The following is a 25904-nucleotide window of genomic DNA, read 5'->3' as shown; positions in this document are numbered from 1 at the left end:
ATACTGAACTAAAGTCAATCCTTGAGCTTCCAGTTCACTGTAGTTGGATATCTTTGATGGTTCTAAAATCAGTATAGTTAATAAATGCATTCAATTGTACAGCAAGTGAAGAAAAACACCACGACTTCCATTCTGCCCGTAAGGACACTTCATGCAGTGCCCAGTATTTTTGTCCCCTGTAACACGTGGAGAAAGCTGTGACACTAGACTTCAGGCAACTAAGGAGAGACTGGATAAGACACCAGAGGCAAACCTCGGGAGGTCCCGGGGACTCTGGGCATGAAGGGGACAATGAGGTTCAAGCATGCAAGTTCCTGAAGGAAAAGAAAAAATGCTTGAGTCTACTTCCCAGGCCCCAACCTCAAAGGCAAGTATAGAAGCAAGAAAGAGTCAGTTTAATAAAATTTTCATCCTTCTTTAGTTATTTTATTAAAAATAATATGCCTAAAAGTCTGCAGATGAGCGGAAATATCCTTGAGAAGAGGCATATTACACATAGGTCTATCTACCATTCCTAGTACTGCAAAAACCACAGTGTATCTTCCGGAAAACAAAAACAGTCTGTGCTTGGGAAAAAAAAATTCTCTAATAAAAGCTGTAGCTCCAATTTGCTCTTATTTCATTCATCCCCTCACCCCTTATGTGCTTAAAGTCATACCAGAAATAAAGAGGTTTTTTTTTTTTTGTCAAATAATAGAACACTGAACTGAATCTGGCCTGACAACTAGCATACAGTTGTTGCTCTATCTGCACTTATAAATAAGAAAACGAAACTAAAGAGAAAAACAAAGACAAAATTCAAATTTACTTTGAAAAATTTGATTTTATTTTCTGAATCAAAAAGTGTATTCATGTTAAACTTAGAATATTTCACTTGCCACTGGGCTCACAAAATGCTTTCCTGGCGTTGTCAACAGCGCTCAGAACTGTGAAAGGTACATCCAATACCACACATTAAAGAAAAAGACTTACACACAGGGTCAAGGTATTGGCAATTCTAACTGTAAAAGAAAAGAATTTTAATCATTTTTGGAAATTTAAATGACAATGGTTTAAGAGTTAAAAATCGGATCTCTTTTAAAACATAAAAATCTTAATTTGAGAAACTCATACCAGACAACTCCAATTAAATACACTATCTCTCCCACCCCTAAAACTACTAAACGAATCTTGGAACAGGAAAATTATAAAATGAAAATTTAAAATTATACATTATTAATACACCATTTAATGTCATGTTTGTTAGCCGACTATGAAATTAAAACCAAATTCTACATTCGAGGGACAGATGCTGAATGCTCTTCCGCTGTCTACTGAAGAGCCCACCCCATTCATTCTCTGCTGTTTTCTGCCCCCGTGGTATAAAATCACGACCGGAGGCCCAGAGTCAATCCATTTACCTGAAACGAACAGCTCAGTAGGTACTGGTCCTACATTTGTGTCCTTTAGAAAGCCCAGTACGCAAAAGACTGGGGATTTATAAGAACATGATTTAGGACCACTTTAGAATTCCAAAGTACTCTGACATCCAGGTCCCTAAAATCTAGCAGATGTTTTTCATAGGCTATTCACATGTACTGAAGCATGTCCAGCATGCAGGCAAACGTCTTTTATTTGTTCAAATTGAGGTAAAACAGAGAAGAAATACTTAATATTAACAGAAGCTGCATAATGAAAACTAAAGTGACTTTTTAAGTTTTCTCACAAGAGATTTTCTAAAACCAATAATTTCTCCAATTTCAGTTGTCCAAAAAAATAAAAAATCTCCTTTCAAAGCAAAGCTTTTTTAAAATAAAATTTTTGAAGTTAAAAAAAAAAACCCCAACAAAAACGTTTTCCCAAATCTGCATTTTGTACTTAGTGCAATACAATTTATTACTTTATTTTTCAAATTTAGAAACAATTCACGCCTGAGTACCATTTCATATTTTTTCAGATACCAAGGAATTCTGATAGGATTCATAAATATGATTTTCTGAAATAGGCAGGAAAGTCTGTGAACATTTAAAAATTATCAACAACTCATATTCAAAGCATAAGAGAGATGGCTGAGATTTAGTCATTATGATTAAATTTTCAATACAGATACAAATTTAAATCTTGATTTCTTTTTTCTGGCCAACATTTTAAATATTCAAATTCTATTCCACTTCCAAGTTTCAGATCAAAACAAAAAGGAAACTAATGAAAATTACCCAACTGGCAACAAGTCCCGTATTTCAATGTTATTTTTAATCCCACAATTATAACCTACTGCCAGTAATTATTTATCTGTATCTACTTCCTTTTTTTTATTAAATAAGCACTGGTCAGTTACCTACTAAAAGAATGATTTATTTCCAAGAATGGCACTTGGTGCTGGGTTACCTTTAATGCTTCTGGGATACGCAGAAGCACTTAGAAAACACCAGCTCTTAAGCGCTTTTCAAATCTGTAATTTAAATGTCCAATAGTATTTTTCACATGTTACTTTTTCATTGATAGATGTTAGGGAGTCTAGTTCCAAATAACATGGTTGATGTTAAAAACCCAAATCCTTAAGCCACAAGGTAATGAGATACTATTCTTGTTTTCTGTATCATATGGAAACAGTTCAGGCAGACCCAAAACAGAAGAAAACCCGCCAAATCAAAGTATGGTAAATAAAGTTCATCATTTGAGCATCAAAGCTCAAATATAAAAATATCAAAATCAAAAGACAACCTCCCCTCACCCCTACACAAAAACCCACACAAAACACTTTAGTTCTGAGCCTAATATTTCCCCAAAATGTTAATACTAGAGCTTTAAGGTACTTAAATCTGTACCGGTAACTGTTGAAAGAGCCACACTACAGAGGAAATGCCATAAAGGGTTCAGCAGCTGCCCTCCCATCCCTCACCGCCCCACCCCAATAACATGTAAAAGTTTTTTTCTTATGCTAATAAAGGCATACCACCTAGTGTGCTAAAACCAGCAGCATTAGAGCAGTAGAGTGAAAATAGGAAGCCTACAGGAATGATCTAAATGCCTACAGGAAGAAACCAAGCAGCAGACGTAACCCTTTGCCCTCTCCTTGTGTTTGTAAGGAAGTGGTTGGATTAAACAGTCCGATTTACCCACCGAACAAAAATTTAACAGATTCCCCAAGACACCAGAATAAAATCTGACCTTTCCAGTCAAAGGGCAAAGAGAGGCCTCTTCCATGTCCTGGAGTTTAGTGAGTTCAAAGATTGGCAATAAAGGGAAAAAGAAAGCATTAGGGGTGTGATGGGGACAAGCTTTGGAGTTTATCGAACAGTCACACCAAGTTTCTCCAGCACACGCACACCCTTTTCTTGGTACTCCTGCCGGGTCATCCAGAAGTTGTCTTTGTCCTTCATGATGTCTGCGAGGACGGCGCCGCCCAGGAACACCATGTGCTTTCTGCGGGGTGGGTCTTCAATGCGGATCTTAAATTTCTAAAGAAGAAAGAGATGATAAATGTGACGTGTGCACAGCGTTTTCTGCTTTATAAAAATGACTCTTCCATGTATTCTCTTGTGGACTTCTCACAAAGTCCTGTGATGTAAGTAGGACAGCAGGATCTGGTATCTGAGACATTCTGTACTTTGCTCAAAACTCATAGCCAGTGTGGTTCCAAACAGTCCCGATTTACACCTGTTACCCTGTCATTATCAACAGCACCTACCCGAGTGCCCTACTGTGGGACCTAATTCCAGAGTTCTGACTGTGGCAGCTTCCCTCATCAAACGGTGGGCGAGCAGACGGGTCCATCACTGAGCAGCTAGCTGTTCAATGAAGAGCTCGGGTAAGAGGACGGCTACGGTCCTTTGAGGTCTAACGCTGCTATGAATGTGGTCCCATGCAACAGAGAAGGACTGAAGCTCTTATGAGCAAAGCCCACTTTCTACTGTCCCAAATTCAAATAAAATATTCTCAAAATAAAAAAAGACCAAATACAGTCAAAATAAATCATAGGAATACTGAAAGAAATAAACACAGTATCCAAAATGAAAGACAAGTTGGAAAAGTTTTATACTTATGTCCAGTATCAATGGTGTTACAAGGACACACCTCAATCTGCGTGGTCAGTTAACGCTTAAAAGAGAAAACTTAAAGGACTCAAAATAACTATGCCATTCTAAACTGTCTCTATGTCACACAAACAAACTGTAGGATCTGATAACATATGACAGAGAAAAACAGTGGTTATCACCTCTGAGGCTCAACTACTGTTTTAACTGTTCCGAGTTACTATTCTGCTTTTAGGCAGGGATCAGCAAACTCCTTCTGTAAAGGGCCAGAGGGTAAATACTTCAAGCTCTGAGGGTCTCTCTGACAGCTATTGACAGTATGTGACGATAGGTAACACCAAATAAAAGAATGGTCCTGGCTGTGTTCCCAAAAAACTACTACAAGACAGCCAGTGTGGCACAGGGCTGTGGTTTGGCCACTCCTGCTTAAGGGATGCTTGGGCTGCCTGGAAGACACTGTCTGTTGCCCTTGGAGCTTTCTCAGCCGGCTGCTGTTTCTCTCACAATACCTTCCTGACCTGGAGATTCGGTAACGGGAGTTCTTACTCTTCATCAGTGCTTCCCTCTCCCCCACCTTACAGTTCCACCGCCCCTCTGGCTCCTCTCAGGCTACTCCATCCGCTGCTCCTGGCCCACCTCACCCAGGGGGTTTCCCCCTCACACCTGCTCTTACTGCTTGAGTGTGTGTGCCCTCTCCATTATTTCCTGCCGTTATCCTTGCTGACTTTGTCTTCTCCCTCTCACACTTGCTTGACAAAACTGCAGTTCAGGTGGTCAGCTCTCTCCTTGCACCTGCCCAAATGTATCGCTTCAATTGAGCCCCTTAGTCTGCTCAGCAATCCCATTATACAGGGTCTGGAACAAATAACGCCCCCTACTTTTTTTTTTTAAACAAAATAATAGGCATGTAATTCTGTAACATAATAGCACACTCAAGCACATCATATGACATTTTAGGTGAAATGTTCAAATTAAAACTATAAATCATTATACCTATCTTATTACCTTACCAACCATACTCAAGCAAACCTTACTCCCGCCAGACCCTGTATTTCTCTCTTCCACTCTCCACAATATCTCATTTCACTCCTTCTCCCCTATTCTACCACCTCCATCCCCCTTTCAGAGCCTCTTAACCTTTCTCCCCCTCCTCAACAGCCTATTCAAACCAGACCTAACAACTCTTTAAAAACAATCCCACCCTATCATTTCTTTGCTCAAAATCCAAGACCTTCTATTTCAGTAAAGCCAGAGCCTACTGTGGCTGAAAGAAAACTGCCTTTCTGACCCCACATCCTGGCCCTCTCACTGCTCACTGGGCTCCAGCCCTACTCCCCACTGCCACCAACTTCCACCAACTTCGGGCTTTTGCAATTGCTGTCCCTGCTTAGAAGGCTCTTCCCCTGGACAGCCACGCAGCTCACTTCCTTACCCCATTCAGGTCTCCACTCAGAAGTTTCCTCATCAGAGACGACTTCCCTGCTTTACTCCAGATAAAGGAACACACTATCTCCCCAACTCCTACCACTTTCTAACCCAACCTCACTTTACTTCTCAGTGCTCATTACTACTGATATATTATTCTTCGTAAGCAGAGATTTAGTTTTTGTTTACCACTGTTTTGTTTATCTCAGCATCTAGGCCAGTGTTTGGCTCCCAGGAGTTCAACAAATACAGGGTGGGGCTGAAGGGATAAGTAGGATTGTTTAGTTGTTCATGTGGAAAATAATTAATAATAATGCAAGGATAAACTCTATGTTTCACATACTCAAAACTGTAAACCTACTTTTGCCCTACCCTTCATATGCTGAATAAATAAATGATCACCTGAAACTGATTTTAAATTATATTTATAGTTCAATAAAATCAGATGAGTGAAGTACTTAGACAATATGGCTCCTTTTTGGTCTTTTAATGTGTTCAATGTGTGCGTGCTCATATTCAATTTCACTCCGTCAATTCTGAGTTGCATATGAGAAATGTAACTTAGCGTCTCCAATGTATATTCCTCCACTGTGTAATCTCGTTACCTAACACAATTGATCAAACTCAGTGAGACAGACCTCAGAGATTAGTTCAGAACTAAATGACTGTTGGTTGAGAGCACAGTATAGCATGTACTTCATAGTTCAGTTTATAAGAAAAAAATCAATGTCAAACAACCACTGATGATTACATACTATTTAAAATTTTCTTTCTACTCTACATGTCAACAACTACCAAGAGAAATTTGTTTTAGGGGCTGTGATAGTTGATGGGGATGCAAAAAAAATTGGAGACATAACATTTTATAGCCTGGGGAGATAAGACATATGCAAGTAATAGCTAGAAAATAACCGAGAATCAAAAATATGATAGTCCAAGAGTAGCACTGAAGGCTGATTAAATTTAAAAACAAAAACAAAAAAAGAAACCCCCACCAAATGGGGTATATTTATCCCTCCACAGCACAGCAAGTTCTCCCACATGTTTAGAGACTCCTCAATTCTAGGCCACTGGTCAAACAATCTAGAATGTTCGAACTTGGATCTAGTGGTTTCCCACTGAATACAGAGGTGACCAGAGTATGACCATTCTGGGACGCAGCTTGTGACCCTGAACCATTTAGTTGTTCCTCTCTCTTCAAGGCTGAATTCGGCTGCATTAGAAATTTGTTTGGAAAGACTTTCCGCGCCCTCTGGTGGCTGTCAAGATGCAAAAGCTACTTTACAGGATTTTAAAGTAAGTTAACAGTTGGATTACTGACAGATACTTACAGAAAGTTTTTCCACATCGCCCTTCAAAACTCGTTCTAAGTAAAGCTGTTTTAGTTCTCGTTCCAACCGTGATGGCAGCCCAGGGTACATAGTAGACCCTCCAGAAAGCACAATGTGCTTATAGAACTCGGATCTAGAAAGACACAATAGGTACTCATTTGGAGATTCAGATTAGGAAAACAGTATCTGCAAGCTCTTGTTACTTATGGCAGCCTCAGGGGGTTGCCGGCAGAATTAAATAAAATCCAACATGTAAATTACAGAGCTTAATGTTTGCAATTACTATTGTTATTTGTTAACAGATGCTCTTTTCACATAAAATATGTTATAATTTTGATGAAAATACTTATAAAACATGACACATTTTCTTGCAAATGTAGTTGAGTTTTTTAATCCTTTTTATTGATTATGCTATTACAGTTGTCCCATTTCCCCCCTTCATTCCCCTCCACCCTACTCACCCTCTCCTACCCACATTCCCCCTTTAGTTCATGTCCATGTGCCTTATAAGTTCTTTAGCTTCTACATTTCCCATACTATTCTTGCCCTCCCCCTGTCTATTTTCTACCTACCATCTATGCTGCTTATTCTCTGTACCTTTCCCCCCACTCTCCTCCTCCCACTCCCCTGTTGATAACCCTCCATGTGATCTCTATTTCTGTGGTTCTGTTCCTGTTCTAGTTGTTTGCTTAGTTTGCTTTTGTTTTGTTTTAGGTGTGGTTGTTGGTAATTTTGAGTTTGCTGTCGTTTTTAGTCGAGTCTTTTAAGAATGACCACGGTTTATATTACAAACTTTCAGCACTGGAACAGTATTATCACTGTACTTCCTTGGGGCCCGAGATGTGGCTCGGGCCCAAGGAAGAATAACCGTACTCTACTGTTTCCATTTCTTGCTTTCAATTTCTCCATCTGCCTTTTGCAGTTTCCCCCTTTGTCCCTTTGCCTTGAGGCTATTGCTGTTATTTTTCGTTAGATTGGTGTGTTAGCTTCCTATAGCAAATCCTCTTTCCTTAAATACACTGTTGGTTATAACATCAAAAATCAAATCTAAAATAATTACATATGTAGAAGTAATATCATCTGAGTGAGGGTCTGAGGACCTCTTCTCCCAGTAAAGTTCAGGAGCCGAGTCACATCTATTTTGGCTTCATTCACACTGGCTTCCATGTTTTAACTTACTCCCAGGTTCTCAGTGGCTCAGGATGCTGTAATTCTAGCTTCTAGAAGAACAGTGTTTTTGTTTTTAATTGCAGGAGTAGGCATTTGAGTGTAGCATAAGCCAAGCAGGTGAAATATGGCCACATGTGATTTGTGCCCACCAGCATATGCATGCCCACTCTCAATATGGAGAACACACAGACACGATTTTGAGCTGTGCTCCTTGCCGATGCTGGGTCTAAGGAGAGGGTACCGGACTCGACTCCAGGGTTTTAGGAATGCCTAATTCCTAAACAGGAATCCACTTTTAAATGCAATTTTGCTATTAATGATCATTAAATCAAAGGACAAAAGCATCTAATTCCTATTATGAAAATTTACCATAATAATGATGTTTAGATTAGATGTTTTACTTTCCATTAGATTTATAGATTTACCTCATGGGCCAATTGCTATTTTTATTAATTTTCATTGTTATCCTGCTCCCAGCCATCCCGCAAAAATTAGGTGGGTATTTAATTCAGGGTTAAACAAACGAGTAAGCAAACACTTGCTTTATAAAATACTTCTGAGCAAGTTCCTCAATAACCTGTGTGTAGAGGAGGGCTTTCTAATTATGACTCAAACTCTAGATGCGATAAAAGAATATGTATCTTTTTATACAACTGAATAAAAACAAATTTCTGTAGGGCTAAAAACACCACAAGCAAGAGACAAACAGTAAATTAGGGTAATATATCTGTGACAGTTAACACAGACCTAATATAAAAAATAACTTTTAAAAACTGAGGGAAAATAATTACAAAAATTCTATAGAAGAATAGGCAAAAACCATGAACAGGATATTTATTAGACAAAGATATAAAAATGGCACTAAACAGAAAAATTATGTTCCACTTCATTCTCAAGAGAGATGCAAATGAAAACGACACTGAGCTGTCATTTCTCACCCACCAGACCAGCGTGCAAGTAAAGAGGATGACAAACTGAACAAGCTGTGGGGACATGGGCGCCCGTGATGTGACTGGTGGGAATGAGGAGCAATAACGAAACTACCTGCACTTACCCCTCAACCCCAAAATTCCCCCCAGGAATATTTTCAGACTATATATGCCCAATACTACAAAAATACAGTGTGCACAAGATTATTATTTGCAGCCTTATATGTCAACACAAATACTGGAATCTACCTACACAACTAAGATTCATCAACTAAACCATGGTACATATACACTGGAAAAGGAAAAGAATGAATACGGCTGGAAAAAAGAATGAGGACAATCTCTAGGAAATGGTATAGGATTGTTTAGGATATAGTAAGCAAAAAAAAAAAAAAAAACAGGCAAAGGGCAAGAGTATTTATAGTATGCTACCTCTCATGTAAGAGAAAATAAGAACCACAGAAAGGATAAATCTGAAACTACTGAGACCATTCACTTATGTGAGGGAGGGGAGCACTAGGGTGGAAGACAGGGAGGGGGTGGGGAGAGTGCTACTTCCACAGAGACTTTTTAATGTAGTTTTGACTATACTGTTAATGTCTACCTATTCAAAAAACAAAATTAAACACGAGCCAGGAATATCCTGTGCCCCAAAACAGAATGTGCTCAACAAAAGATGGAGGCACACATATCAAAGGACACAATGCCTCCCTGAAGGGGCTCTGATTGGTGAAATAAGGAACAATTTGAGCAGCAAAGTAAAGACAGTATAATAAATTATAATCCACTGGAAAAAGTCATGAATCCACATTGATAATAAACAAAACAAGGGAGAAGGAAAAGCACTTCCTTTTGCTAGAATGGCCAACTAATAAATATAGGAGGAATGATGGAGTTAGAAAATCACCTTCTTGCAAAAATCACAATAAAAACAGAATTAGGCAAGAGTCACCAATAAAGGCTAAAAGAGGTGGAGGGCAGAGTTTGGAGAGGAACAGGAGATTTACAAAATCTCAAAGTCTTTTCCCACAAATTACTTACAAATCAGGAAAGGACTTAGAGACAACTATACAGTGGAGCAAAGAGGAAACTTCACAAGAGCTTAGCACTAACATCTCTAATAAGGAACAGACACCACACCTGGATGTGACACCCTGGGAGGGACACATCACATAAGCACTATTTTTGCCCGAAATGCATAACCTGAATCTAACCATGAGAAATCATTTAAACCCAAATTGAGAGAAATTCTCTAAAATAATTGGCCTGCACTGTGCAAAGACATCAATGTTATGAACAACTGAGGCCTGGTAGTGGGTAAAAGGTGACTAAGAGCTAACTACTACACTGTGTGATGCTCAATTTGATCCTTTCCTGGAGAAAAGAAAAAAGCTGTATAAAGAACATTATTAGGACAGTGGACAAAACTGAAATATGGAAGGTAGAGAAAAGTGTCACCAGTAATCAATCTCCTGTACTGGATAACTATACTGTGGCAATATAAGGGAGTATTTTCATTCTTAGAAGCTACAAAGAGAATTAAGGAGTAAAGAGGATTTACACATTCATCCTACTCTCAAATAGCCCAAGAAAAAAGAGAAGGGATACTAAAATATGTAGGAGATTAGTAAAATGGGAAAATGGATAAGGAGTATGTGTGAGTTCTCGTTATTATTCTAGCAACTTTTATTAGTTTTAAATGATCTCAAAATAAAAAGTTTAAAATGGTTTCTGAGGCACAGTGACATAATGCGGCAAACACTGACTGCCACCCTAACAAAACATCATCTGCCTTATCATTCACAAACAAGAATGAGATAACAGACAACTTGTATCATTCCAACTATTTGTATTCCATCTATTTCTGATAAACAACTTGGAAACCACCATTTCTCACGTACCTGGTGTCAATGTCAGCCGCCTGGATTGTGTTAAAAAGCAATTCAGCAACACCCACTCCCTCAACATTGATCAAGTGAGGCTGAAACAAAGCTTCCGGTGCTTCAAATCTCTCTCCCCCGACTTTGATAATGCGGCCATCCGGGAGCTAGAAATCAAGATTAACCAGGTTTTAGTCAGCAAAAGATTAAAAAGTTTTCCAGTGTTCTCCAGGGCACTAGTACTTTTAAACACATATCAGCGACATACTTCTCCCCAAATACATTTTTGAAAAAAAAAAAAAGGTAAAATAAAATACATTTAGGTAATTACTTTTATTATCATACTCTGTTCTGCTTTTTAAAATGGTATGTCTTGCCCCAAGGCATCAGGAATTCCTTGGAGAAACCACCAACGCCTGCGTGCAGAAGGTTCCTCCCACTGGTGTGCTGCTGAGCACAAACAGGCAGCAGCGACCAACTACTGCATTTCGATTATACCTGGTGTCATTGCTGCTTCTGCTTCTCTTATTATTTTAACACATTTGTAATTTCATAAATATTTTTACCATGTAGCCTAAATGCATTCAATTAAAATTTTTAAGTAATTTTTCACTGGATAATTCCTCTGTGAAACTTTACTTTGCCAGCAAAACACTTTATACCACATGTGAAACTTCTGTCAAGTCATTTAATCCGAAAAATATTTTATAGTCAAAAACATTTAAGAGACTGATCTAGACTATTTTTTATTGAGTAATACTTTTTATCCTATTTACTAGGTCCTATTACATTTTAAATAATAATGGAGAGATAGAACTTTAAGTAAGTAAGATTGAAACAAGGTCAGAAATTGTTATATGACCTTGTGCAGAAAACTCCTAAGTTACATTTTGTTTATATTTAATTAAAGGAAAAATGTTAAAAACTCCCTCTCTTAAATTACCTCACAACTCATTGGACTGACCTAAGTGACAAGCATGGTTGTATATGCTGCATTTGACACATCTCTTTTGAGATAACAGAATTAGTTTTACACTAGTATTTCAAACAGTGTATTTATTTATAAAATTACAATGATTATATTTAGATTCCAAAACTGACTTTCCAATACAACAAACTATACAAAGCCAAGTTCTTTAAAACATTTACTCCATGTTTGGTGTAATTGTTTATAGATATGTGCAAAGTAATCATTTTTTAGAAATTCCGGAATTATCTTTTTATGAATTCTATCAAATTTCTATATAAAAAAAGCAGTAATCAAAAAACTCCCAATACACAAAAGCCCTGGACCATATGGTTTCACAGAAGAATTCTACAAAGCATTTAAGGAAGAGCTAACCCCTATCCTTCACAGACTATTCCAAAAAGTCAAAAAAGATGGAAGGCTCCCAAATTCTTTTTATGAGGCCAACATCATCCTAATTCCAAAACCAGATGAAGACAAAACAAAGAAAGAAAACTTCAGGCCAATACCCCTGATGAACAATGACGCTAAAATCCTCAACAAAATACTGGCAAACTGCATCCAACAATACATTAAAAAGATCATACAACATGATCACGTGGGATTCATTCCAGGGATGCAAGGATGGTACAATATTTGCAAATCAGTAAATGTAACACATCACATAAACAAAAGCAAAGACAAAAACCACATGATCATATCAATAGATGCACAAAAAGCATTTGATAAGGTAAAGCACCCATTTATGATACAAACACTCTGCAAAGTGGGAATAAGAGAGAGCATTCCTTAATATAATAAAGGCCATATATGAGAGACCTACAGCCAACATCATACTCAATGGGCAAAAATTAAAATCTTTTCCACTAAGATGAGGAACAAGACAAGGCTGTCCACTTTCACCACTTCTATTCAATATAGTACTGGAAGTTTTAGCCACAGCGATCAGACAAGAAAAAGAAATAAAAGGCACCTAAGTCGGAAAGGAGGAAACAGAACTGTCACTGTTTGCAGATGACATGATAATGTACACAGAAAATCCTATAGACTCGGGCAAAAAGCTGATTGACCTAATAAATGAATTTGGCAAAACAGTGGGATACAAAGTCAATATCCAGAAATCAAAGGCATTTCTGTACACCAACAATAAAACAGCAGAAGCAGAAATCAAGAAAAAAATCCCATTTGAAATAGCAAAAAATAAAAAATAAAATACCTAGGAGTAAACCTAACCAAAGAGGTAAAAGACCTGTATTCAAAAAACTACATAACACTGAGGAAAGAAATCAAGGAAGACACAAACAAATGGAAACATATACCGTGTTCATGGACTGGAAGAATTAATATCATCAAAATGTCCATACTACCCAAAGCAATTTACACATCCAATGCAATACCTATTAAAGTACCAATGACTTATTTCACAGATATAGAACAAACACTTCAACAATTTATATGGAACCATAAACGACCCCGAATAGCTGCTGCAATTTTGAGAAAGAAGAGTAAAGTAGGAGGGATCACAATACCTGACACTAAACTATACCACAAAGGCCACCGTAATCAAAACAGCATGGTACTGGCATAAAAACAGGCACATGGACCAATGGAACAGAACATAGAGCCCAGAAATAAACCCAAGTCTCTATGGTCAATTAATATTTGACAAAGGAGGCAGTAACATAAAATGGAGTAAAAACAGCCTCTTCATCAAATGGTGTTGGGAGAACTGGACAGCTACGTGCAAAAAACATGAAACTAGAGCATCAACTTACACTTTATACAAAAATAAATTCAAGGTGGATAAAAGACTTAAATATAAACTGTGACACCATTAAAGTCCTAGAGGAGAACGTAGGTAGGAAAATCTCAGATATTTCACACAGAAACTTTTTTACTGACATGTCCCCTAGAGCAAGGGGCATAAAGGAAAGAATAAATAAATGGGACCTCATCAAAATAAAAAGCTTCTGCACAGCTAAAGAAAACAGTATCAAAATAAAAAGAGAACCAACCATGTGGGAAAACATATTTGCCAATGATACCTCAGACAAGGGTTTAATCTCCAAAATATATAAAGAACTTACACGACTCCACTCTAAGAAGACAAGCAACCCAATTAAAAAATGGGCAAAGGACTTGAACAGACACTTCTCCAAGGAGGACGTACAGAGGATCCAAAGACACATAAAATGATGTTCAATATCGCTAGCTATCAAAGAGATGCAAATTAAAACCACAATGAGATACCACTTCACACCAGTCAGAATTTCCATCATAAACAAAGCAACAAACAACAAATGTTAGAGAGGTTGTAGAGAAAAGGGAACCCTAATGCACTGTTGGTGGGACTGCAAACTGGTACAACCACTAAGGAAAGCAGTATGGAACTTCCTCAGAAAACTAAAAATGGATCTGCCTTTTGACCCAGCAATTCCACTGCTGGGACTCTATCCTAAGAACACTAAAACACCAATACAAAAGAACCTTTGCACCCCAATGTTCATAGCAGCACAATTTACAACAGCCAAGTGCTGGAAGCAGCCTAGATGCCCATCAGTAATTGAATGGATCAAAAAACTATGGTACATTTACACAATGGAATTCTATGCAGCAGAAAGAAAGAAGGAGCTCCTACCCTTTGCAACAGCTTGGATGGAGCTGGAAAGCATTATGCTAAGCGAAATAAGCCAGGCAGTGAAAGACAAATACCATATGATCTCACAATCTCACCTTTAACAGGAACCTAAACAACAAAACAAGGAAATAAGCAAAATATAGTCAAAGACACTGAAATAGAGGAAAGGCTGACAGTGACCAGAGGGGAGAGAAGAGGGAATTTCAGGGGAAAATGGGAAGGGTTTACAGGAATAAATTTAAAGGACACATGGACAAAAACTAGGGGGAGGGTGGTAACGGGAGGGAAGTGGGGAGGGATGGGTGGGTGGGCTGGAATGGGAGTAAAAGGGAGAAAACTGTACTTGAACAATGATTAAAACAAAATTAAAAAAAAAAAAAAGAAAGAAACTGATCCAAACATTTACCCTTAAAAAAAAAACAAAACCACCAGGTGAGTTTAAAAACCACATGAAATTACCCAAGATGGCTGGGAAAATTTCACATGGAAGACTTTTTTAGCAAAATCTCTCTGCGTTGTATTTCCAGCCTCTCCTATGGTGTGACTTCTCTGAACATTCTGGCTACTGGCCCTACTGGGGCCACCTACCCTAGGAACTACCTCCTCCTAGGAACTGGTAAGGCTGTATGGTTCCCATGTCTTTGCATTAAGCCTTACCCTATCCTTTATTTATTTGCTCACCCATACCCGTCTTCAGTTACCAGTTTACTGCTTCTTTTCTGATGCACACATATTTATAACCTACCTCAAATTCTTTGAGAAAGGAGGAAATTAATAAAACATGTCTTAAAGATTTAGTTCCCTCATCCTTTGCCTCATGCCACTTTCTTCCAAAAAAGTCAAATAGATAAAAAATTGTAAATCTAGAGGTACTGTCAAGAAAGCTTCAGGAAAGAACCTCCAGAGCAAATCTGGAGACCATTAAGTTGCAAAGTATTGGATTATTGAATATTTGGATCAGTATCTTTTAAAAATAAAACAATATAACATATAAGTATTTTAAAATTACTATTTCATACCTATTTGTGATATACAGAGCTGACATGAATTAAATGGTTTAAGAACATTTGCTTTTACTGTCTATTCCTCAATTTCATTTTAGTAATAACTAGGTCAAAGATGAGATCTGGAAGTACTTGATACCCAGATGAGTATCACAGATTTAAGATAGCAATACATTATTCAGGTAGGATCAACTCCCCTGGTGCAGCAAGCTGTAACAAGGGTCTAAGTCCCATTAGTTACAATTTCAAGTTCACACTTGTTTTCATCAAGCTCTGATTAAGAAAATACCAAGTCAGGAAAAGACTGCCACCTACTGAATAATTAAAGCAATACTACTCTAGTATGACCACTTCCCAAAGAATGGTTGTAGCCCCATAAAATGCTAGAGTTCTGAAGTTTAACAAGACTGAGAAACAGGTAAACTACATTCCCACAGTCACGCACATTAACAGATTAAAAGCTCTGAGAAGCCCTGAAGTAAAGCAAAACTGACTCTCTCCCAAACTTACTGGACAATGTAACCCCCACTCTAACTTTTCGTAAAATACCTATTAACATTTCAGTGACATGACATTGTTGTCATGTAAAACACATGTTGAAAATGCTATTCCAGGTAATAGAATCTCAGAATAACATCTTGTAACTAATTGTATCCTAAGGTAGAAAATCAATTTATGTTTCTTGCTTTATTTCACATTGACATCCTAGAATAATTAAATCATAGACTCTTAATGTAAAAAGACATTAAAGGCCACGCACATACATATTAGAACAACCCAAAACAAAAATACTGGATTCCAAGAAAACCTCCTTTAGCAAACACTAATCATCGTCGTTCATTTTAAAAACCACATATATGGAAATACTTACTGTGTAAGATTCAACTAATACTGTGGTTTCCAAGGCTAGCTTCTGCTCTTGCTCAATATTATACCCCACATAACACAATTTTTCTTTAATCATGCGAACCGTTTCAAAATCTGCAGAATGGTTGAAGGCGTATCCTCGCAACAGAAGCAGCTGACACAAGAAAATAGTAAATTCACAATTAATCTCGATGAGTTCAACTCTGCAAAAGCTATTATTACTCGCTAAATATGGCACATCAATAACAAATGCAATAGATTTTTAGTTCTTACTGAATATTTCAGAAGCAGGGATATTACTCTGCCACAAAAGAATTTATATTTCAGTTTTGCAGAGAAGTTTCAGAGTAACAAAATCAAAAGGTCACAAATAACAAACAGGTAAAACAAACTAGAAAAAAAAGCTAGTTTTCAAAAAGGGTACCGTTTGAGTACTTACGTTAGATAGTTTTGATAAACATTCAAGCCCATTAATAAATATTATTTTAGTACTAAATTCTTATTACCTGCAATTTGCTCAATCAATACCATATTCATCATATCCCTAGGTCTTAGAAAGTGTTATCCCCAGCTTCTACTGAAATAGTTCAATGTCTGACACATATTAGATCAATGATAGCATGTTAAACAAATGAGTAAGAAAATTCAACCTGCTGACAGGGGAAAAAAAAAAAAAAACAACCATAGGGAGCATTGAGATTGAATTTCCTGGCAGATTGTCAGTTTGGCTCAAATAAACTTATAAAAATTCAAAAGAAAAGAAAGAAAAACCATAACATGCACATATAAGACAACAACTTTTCATGTAAAAACTCTGAATTTGCAAATCCTCTATTCTTAGTGTTTATATTCAGAAGAACACGCTGGGAAATTCCTTTGGTGGTGACCCTAAGACAGAGCTTCGGCCTAGAGCGAGTGTGTTGTAACTCCCGCTAACTTCTGAGACTAAAGGAGCCCGTATCAGAGTGAAGACTCAGTGCAAGCCAGCGTGTTGCACACACATCGCCACCACACACCAGTTTCTCCACAGCAGCCCCAGCGACACTGTGGACACTGTAGCTCTTTGCTGTGGGGCTGCTCGCTGCATGGTGCCTTGTTTGTTGCAGGATGTTTAGTAGCATTCCTGCAGTTGTCACATCCAAAAAATGTCTCCAGACACTGCGAAATGTCCCTGTAAGGGAGCATTGTCATTGGTTGAGAGCCACTGACCCAGAGAAGATACACAACTACAGAAATCTGGTACAGACAATACTCCAAACTTCTTTAAACATTAAAAACCAACCAACCAAACAAACAAACAAACGCCTCCAAACAGCAGCCTCATATACTTTATCCAGCACTGTTTTAAAGAAAAGTATAATCACAACCAGAAGTAAACTTTAAAATAGTAAACACTGAAAATTGAATACATTCCATGAAAACTACTAAATATTATAGTCAGGCATATCTGGGCCCTATTTTTTTTGTCAAATATCATTAATTTGCCATCGGTACACTTTGTGAGGAAGGACAAGAACATTCAATCCAAGCAAGATTACAGCCAAGACAACATTAACATGGATCTGTTCAAAGAAAGATTTTATGGAAGAAAAGGCTGCCTAAGCTGTTCAAGGCAGTTTTAAGGTCTCTTCCACTTTTGAAATACCTCTCCACCCCTTCCTTAGGAATAGCAATATAATTATGTAGTGAACTAATATATTCTCATTAGTATACCAGAGATCATGTGTATAAATCGCATATGGATTGTTACATAAATAATGGAGTAGTTGGGCCATTTCTCTAGTGATGCAGATTTGCTAGAATCCTGAGATGATACATGCAACTCTGTGTTAAGTCAGTAAACACAAAGTACAAAATCTAATCTTTTAAAAATTTTTATTTATTTATTTTTTAGAGGGAGGGGAAGGGAGAGATAAAGAGAGGGAGAGGGGCATTGAGTGAGAGAGAAACATCCATTGGTTGCCTCTCGCACGCCCACAACTGGGGACCTGGCCCACAAGCCAGGCATGTGCCCTGACCAGAAATCAAACCAGACCTTTCGGTTTGCAGGCCAGCGCTCAATCCACTAACCACACCAGGTAGGGCCAAAAATATAATTTCTACAACATTTTCTTTTACTTACCTTGATAAGATATCTGGTAATATCCCTCCCAGCAATATCCAGTCTTCTGGTGAGGTGAGGGAGAGAAAAGCCTTCATAAACTGGGCAAATGTGGGTCACGCCATCTCCAGAGTCCACTACTACTCCAGTCAGTAAGCCTGTGTAAGAATCGTGACGTTTTACATAAAGTCAAATCAGAAAAATCAAAGCCAGCAAATTTCCAGTACTAGTAGAGAAGCCAAATTAGAAACTTCCCCAATTGCAATGGTCTAGGAGCCAACATTTTTTTATTTGGTTATTTTGAAGTGTGTTACTAATATTACAGACACTAAAATCAGTATTCTCTTGCAACACTTTTAGTCTAATCATGTGTTACCCCAGGAAATGGCAAGAAACAGACCCTGAGACCTAGGACTGAAAAACACCAGTTCTTAATGCTCATGCAATACTTTATTTTTCTTTCCACCTTCACCTTGACCCCTGCATCTAGCTCACCCATCGCCCTATCCTCTATACAGTGTAAGGCATGTGCCATACTTAGTTCTCCCTAAGTGTTTTCTAAGTAGCTATATGTGGTAGTAAGGACAACTTAAAAAACCCCACCATGTACATATTTTTACAGCGTGATTTTTACTAATCCATGTAGAAAGTCAGATTTAACATTAAAGTGTGTTTTCCAAGTGTGTCATGCATGCTGCTGAAGCACTACGGCTTGAGATGTAGGTGTCACCTCCTTCAGAAGCCTTCTCTAATTTGCTGAATCAAAATGGTGTCTCTCTGTCTCTTCTCCAATAGACTAGAGGTTACCTTTCCATGTCAAATGCCTCACAGACTCACAGCACCTAGCCGACACCCCCACAGTTCTCAATAGACTATCACAAGAGCTCACCCCCACACGGCCAATATTTTAATCCTCCTAAGGATAGATAGGTTTTTAAAAATTGATTTGAGGGGTTGGGGAGGGGATGGGGGAGGAAGAAGAGAGGGGGGAGAGGGTGGGAAGAGAGACAGACAGACAGAGAGAGGTCGCCGCTGCCTCCTGTATGTGCCCTGACCTGGAACCAAACCCACAGCCTTTCTGGTGTACGAGACGATGCTCCAACCAACTGAGCCACTGAGCCCAGATGGCCAACGTTTTATTTCTGATAGACAGGGAGTCAGTACTAATAGCAGTCCCAAGAAAACACAGTAACCCCCTTCATTAAATCTGCACCTCAAAAGTGAGGAAGGCACTCCCAAACATCTGCCTTCTTCTTTGTATTTACTGTGTATCTCACAAGCATGCTTTTCTACGAACCATTTTAGATTTGTTTTTTTTTTAAACTGCCAATTCTGAGGGCAAATTCCATGATCATTTTCCACTGCGCACAAAATTTTTACTTCAAAATAACCTAAAAGAGGGACTTTTAGTAGCAAGAGGGACTTGCTACTTTTTTAAAAATTAAGAAATCCTTTTACACTTAGGAATTAAAATGTATATATTTTATCTGACAAATTCTAGAAATTGTAAAAATATTTGAAAATATATAAATAAATATATAATTACTGTGCTTTTTTGGGATTCACAGCTTACAGAAAAACTAAACTTCTTTGACATGAAACAATAAATGTCTGTTGAATTGATTATTCTCCAAGTTAAGCTTCACCTACCTTGAGCATATAAAGTCAGAACTGCTTGGATGGCTACATACACACCAGAAAACTGGTATGTTTCAAACATTACCTAAAAATACAAAAGGAAAAAATATTGGTATTTATAAGTTACATATTCTAATTATCTGTGTTTTGAGCCAAAATACAAGAGACCTAAGAGTCCTCCATTCTCTTCAGCTCTCTTCGCATCTATGATTTTCCGCTGTCACAGAGCTCCAATTTTAGGGGCAAGTTTTTAGATACATCCTGGGTCCCCCAAGCGTTTCATAAGTGCTACAAAAGCAAAGATTTCTGAGTGTTTTTAGTTAATGGCTAATCAGAGGGAAAGAAAGTTTTCTGCATTTGATGTCACTTAAGGGAATTATCTTTTAATTCAAAGACCAACCACCTCTAGCAGTTAAAAAAAAAAAAAAAGTAGTAGGGCAGAAAGACAAAAATAAATGCAGAAAGTACCTGGACTCCGGCAGACACAGAACTGCCTAGCCGCTGAGCCTGCCCCCCCCCTCTGGAGCCCAGGCTGCAGGTCCACTCTCAGCTGCACTACGCGGGAGCGGGAGGAGTCTGCTAGCCTCCGCTCTAGTCGGAATCATGCCTCACTCCCTGCGGTGCAGGTTGGCTGGGGACACCACACAGGACTTTTTCTGTCATCCATACTGAGCATTGCTTGACTAGCAGGGCTGACTACCATTCTGAATATCTACATATTAAGAAATTTTAAACTGACCAATTACAATTATACAGAACTTAAATTTTATAACTCTGAAACACTCACTCATCAGTTAGCAACTGATATTCTAACTGGTACTCTATTCCATCATCCTTTATTCCCTCTCCACAGGGATGAAAATGGCTTCTTGCATTTATTGACTTGAAAGTCAGTGAGAATTTGTTTTTACTTGCTTTAAGACCATTAACAAGTATTTGTGGTACCAAAACAACATTCTGGAAGAGATTAAAGTAGGGCATTACTGGTCACAGCCAAATTTGCACTCTCAAGGAAAAACAAAGGGGTGTTAAAAGGTGAGACCTTCCAGCACAGTGAGACCAATTCTCGTCACTCTGCACATACATACAGTAGTCAAATAGTTAGTAAAAGGGATCCAGGTATAGTGTCATCTCCCTAACTTTTTATCTGAAAGACATTTTGGTTTTCATTTAGATATCATGTTGCTTTTCAAAAGAGCTTTGTGTCTACACTCTGATTTTGTAATGTGTTGCTAAAAATAAATAGCAATTATAAACGACCACTTATCCATCACAAAGTATTAGTGGTTGTCAATAATTCAGAGAGTATAAAATAAATTAAAATATAAACTAATATAGTAAAGCCCATCTTTCACATTTTTAGCGGTAGCTAAAAGGAAAAAAAATAAAACATGAATGATAAGGAATAATATGGAATCTGTACCTAAAATCATGATCTCATATTTTTAAAACACTTAATACAAAAATTGAGTTTTAATCCAGACTTTTAAAATACTGTCTAAAAATAATCTCTCCTAAACCCCTTCCAAAATTTCCACCAACATTTAAACATAGACATAGAGTGATACAAAATATTTATATTAAGTAGTAACTGAAAGCTACTGAAATACAAAGTTACTAAGTTTCTGCCTCATAGGACAAAATGAAAGACAACCTTAAAAAGTTACTTACCCAAACTACTGAGAACATAGACTTCCTCTCTCTAACTGCTGGTCTCAGGAAACTTTTCAACCGCTCCTCCTGCCTCCCAGTCCTCAGCCCTCTCACTCCCCATCCACTGTCACTTCCTTGGTGAGCCCTGTCATTTGTAGCCCGACGACTCCCCAGTTTACACCTTTGGCCTCATACTGTTCTCTTAAACCTAATCATATAGTCATACATACATACATACATACATACACACACAAACACTTGACCTTTTTGCATAAATGTCTAATGAGGACCTAACATGTCCAAAACCGAACTCCTGATCTATCTCTGCCCCCAACCCCCATCCTGTTCTACTTACCTCAGTCTTTCCCAACCAGCTTATGATGGCAACCTATTCTCCGGCTGCTCAAGTCAGAACCTTTGGTGCCATCCCCTCTCTTGCCCCCATCTAATACCTTTGAAAATTCTTGGCCCGACCTTCAGAGCAGATCCAGAATCGGCCACTTCTCGTTATTTCCACTGCTATTACCCCTAATCCTAACAATGATTATCTTTCGCCTAGATATTTGAAAAAGTCTCCACATTGGTCTCTCTCCTACCCTTGCCTTCCTATGACCTACTCTCAACACAGCAACTACAAAAACCTAAATCTAAACACGTCCCTCTCCTGTAAGAGCCCTTCATTTTACCTGAAGTAACAGTCTAATTCCCTGTAAGAACCTAGATGACCTGGGCCTGTCACTTTGCCCTATCTCCTGCTGCTCTCCCACATGAGCTTCCTTGCTGACTCTTTAACATGCCAGGCTCGTGCTCACTTTAAGACCTTTACCCCGACTCCTCCCTCTGCCTGAAGTGCTGTCTCCCCCCATATATCCTGGCTAACTCCCTCCCCGTCTGTGTTTAAACATCACCTTCTCATGCAGGGCCCCTACCACACCCCATGTACAAACACAACCTTCCCCAACTCCCCACCGCCTTTAACCCACTCTTTCCCCCCTTTAGCACCTATCATCTTCTAACAAACCACTCAATTAAGTCACTTTTTGGGGGTCTGTTTTCCCTGCCAGAACACAGGCTCCACAGCAGCAGGACTCTGTCTCAGTTACCAACAGAGCCTACTCAGAAGTAATGGTCAGCACACAGGTGCTCAGTAAACAGGATCTGGGAGAAAACAATTCTTTTTATTCCCTTTATCTTTTACAACAACAGTAAAAATAAAAGAAAGAACATTTTCAGGAAAAAGGAAAAAAACACATGTATATCCTATTTAAAACTTACCTCTACAATCTTCTCTCTGTTTTTGGTTGGGTTCATGGGGGGTTCTGTGAGTAAGATTTTACAGTTTCTGGTATCTATGTTAAGTTTCTCTGGTCCAAACGTATAGTCCCACAGGTGTTTCATGTCATCCCAATTCCGTACTATGCCATTTTCCATAGGGTAGTTAACCTCTAACATTGAGCGTAATTCACTTGCCTCATCACCAACCATAAGATCCTAGAAAATTATAATACCAAAGCTTTAGACCAGTTGAATTTTGCATAAAATACCTTCAGAAAATTATATTCCCATACTCCAAAAACTTGGGGATAATTAATTTTAATCTTTTTGGTACTTCCAGATCAAGTATTTCATTCCACAAGTTAAAATCTTTTCTTTCAAGAGTAATGCCTTGCAAAGTTTAATACATTTTTATGTATGATGAGGTTTAAATCAATAAATCGACCTTACCTTTAATACATGTTTCCAAAAGAAGAGCAATGACACAAAAAGAAACCCCACATATTCATATTTTGAGGGTTTTGTATGAGGTTTCATCTGTCTCTTTTGCTCAAATGTTCAAAAAATAAGGCCTGTGATATGTGAAATAGCACATCAGGGAAAACAACTTATAGAAAAATGCTCAATGCATGCAGCACAGTCCTTTGTACTAAACACCAAAATGGTAAGTGAATGTGTTATAAAGCATAATGAAAAAAGCAAAAAAGGGTAATTCTTTAGTACACTACAGTAATGCACATATGTACTAAATAACTTGTAAATTTCAAACTTCTACCTACATGTCTGAATGAGAATTGAAATTAAGTTTGTTTAATATGCCTCACCGAAAGGAATGAAAATTTGTAGAGATACAAAAAAATAAAACACAGGGAAACAATTCTTTAAAATTAGAACTCACGGGCAACATTTTTTATCTTAAAGTGTAAGACTAGAAAACAGTGCCATTACACACAAAGCAGAATACTCACAAGTCTTGTCTCCAATGAGCATACTTAAGATGGCCCACATTTGCAAAGTCAAATTCCGTATGTATGATAAGGCTAACGATGTCTTGTAACTTAAAACTTCTTTTAGAAATCAGCTAATAAAGACATTAAATAATTCTAACTTCTATGTGTACTGATGAATTTTTAAAAACTGGTATAGACATAGAACTATTTGCTACAACACTTAAAATTTAAAACATGGGGAAATGACAAGAGCAAAATTAATAAGATGTGTTAAAACAGAGGTTTAAATACATATGAGTTTAAAACTTGTAATAGTAACAATTTCTTTAAAGATCAGAGGTAAAAAACACAGTGAACTCTATTTTTTAAAACAGATTTCTACAACATCCACTGAAGCAACAACAAAAAGGGGAAACAAAACAGATGCTAGAAATGTTCTCTAAAGCTTCTGTGTTGCAACTAGTTTTTTTAAAGTTAATTTACCACAACTTAATACTGACATTTTTCTTTAAATTTTTAAAAAAGATTTTTATTTATTAATTTTTAGAGAGAAGGGAAGAATGGGTGAAAGTGAGAGATAGAAACATCAATGTGTGAGGGAAATATCATTTGGTTGCCTCTTGTACACCCCTAACTGGGGACCTGGCCCGCAACCCAGGCATGCGCCCTGATGGGGTATCAAACCAGCAGCCTTTTGGTTCTGAGGCTGGGGCTCAATCACTGAGCCACACCAGCCAGGATTACGCAAATTTCTTAAATATTAACTATTTGAAATTGTCTGACAGAAAAATTCAAAACTAAAAATCTATATTTGTGAAATCTACTTAATGACGTGTATGCTGAATTACTTAGGGAGAAGTAGACTGATACTTTGAAATACATCAAAAAACAGGACACACTGATGGGTGGCTAGATAGATAAATATGTGATATATCAATATAGCAAATATTAATGTCAGAATCTAAGTGATGGGTATAGGGTTTATTCTTTCAACCTTGCTCTATATTCTAAACACTTCTTAAAAAAATGTTAAGGGAGCTATCTAAACCTGCAAGCATATATTCTATTTTATCGTGTATAATCCATACGCTCCCCCCCCAAATTTTTGAGGGAAAAATAAAGGTATGCATTATATGTGGGTAGTACCTGAAATACCTTGTATCTGTAGTTGTGTTTTGTAATTATTTGTTACATAAAATCTCTTGTACCATCATATGTGAAAAAAACAAATGCTACAATTCCTTTATAATACAAAAAACAAATATCTAAATATAAATGAATAAATAAACAAATAAATAAATAAATTGAATTAAAAAATTAAAATCACAGTTTTTTCCCCCTGAAAGTTTGGGTCAAAAACATGGCTGTGCATTATACACAGCAAAATACAGTATATTACTTTTGGCCAGTAACAAATATAATTTAACACAAAATTTTGTTACTTTCCTTTAGATTGTATCTTTGTGATGAACGAGGTAAACACACCAGTTAGACGGTTTACATAAATCAATATACATTCACAACTACATTTCATCAGATTTCATCAGAATATTTACTTTTAATCCATGCAAGAATAGGTGCTGACATATGTCTGACCCAATGCCAACTAAAAGCAAAAGTTCATGTATCTAGTTCTAGGATATACATACTCTAAAGCAGGGGTCCCCAGTCCCCAGACTGATAAAAACTGTCTCCCACAAAAGCGGTCCCTGGCGCCAACAGGTTGGGGACCGCTGCTCTAAAGCTCTAGCTGAAAGAAACGTCTGGCATTGAGTATCTTACCATCCCTTTGAACAAGACAACATTTAAAATGGAAGAAAACAATTTTTAACTTAGTAGGTTAGTGCACAATTTGAGTAGTTCAAGCTACCTAAATTATCTGTAACTAAAAATTATAATTAAAAAAAAAATCCTAAAACATATAATCTTCCTTAGTACATTTCAACTTCCAAAACCAAAAATTTTAAGAACTTTATGAAGCCTGCCCTCGTACCTCAGAATCAACTCACAAGCGATCAGATCAGGCCTTAGATTTTTACCACCCACCTCATCAATGGACC

The 25904-nt window shown here is 37.6% G+C and overlaps 1 protein-coding gene across 2 annotated transcripts in view; it reads right to left on the bottom strand.

Moving 5' to 3' along the window:
• Window positions 1-808: 808 nt before the first annotated feature.
• ACTR2 (actin related protein 2) overlaps window positions 809-25904 on the bottom strand; it is a 35630-nt gene continuing 10534 nt past the window's right edge. Inside the window, exons 4-10 of one of the 2 annotated variants that reach the window (XM_028515320.2) lie at window positions 22895-23110; window positions 19979-20051; window positions 18350-18486; window positions 16232-16381; window positions 10773-10918; window positions 6773-6905; window positions 809-3440 (exon numbers count right to left, since the gene is read on the bottom strand). In XM_028515320.2, the coding sequence (XP_028371121.1) occupies window positions 3270-3440; window positions 6773-6905; window positions 10773-10918; window positions 16232-16381; window positions 18350-18486; window positions 19979-20051; window positions 22895-23110 (1026 nt within the window). In that variant the 3' untranslated portion in view covers window positions 809-3269. The remainder of the gene's footprint in view (window positions 3441-6772; window positions 6906-10772; window positions 10919-16231; window positions 16382-18349; window positions 18487-19978; window positions 20052-22894; window positions 23111-25904) is intronic. The other variant, XM_028515321.2, reaches the window with a different exon arrangement.

This window comes from Phyllostomus discolor, chromosome 6 (genome assembly GCF_004126475.2).
Source record: "Phyllostomus discolor isolate MPI-MPIP mPhyDis1 chromosome 6, mPhyDis1.pri.v3, whole genome shotgun sequence".
Taxonomy (NCBI): Eukaryota; Metazoa; Chordata; class Mammalia; order Chiroptera; family Phyllostomidae; genus Phyllostomus; species Phyllostomus discolor.
Note: the sequence above shows the minus strand (reverse complement) of the source record. Positions and strands in the feature narration are given on the sequence as shown.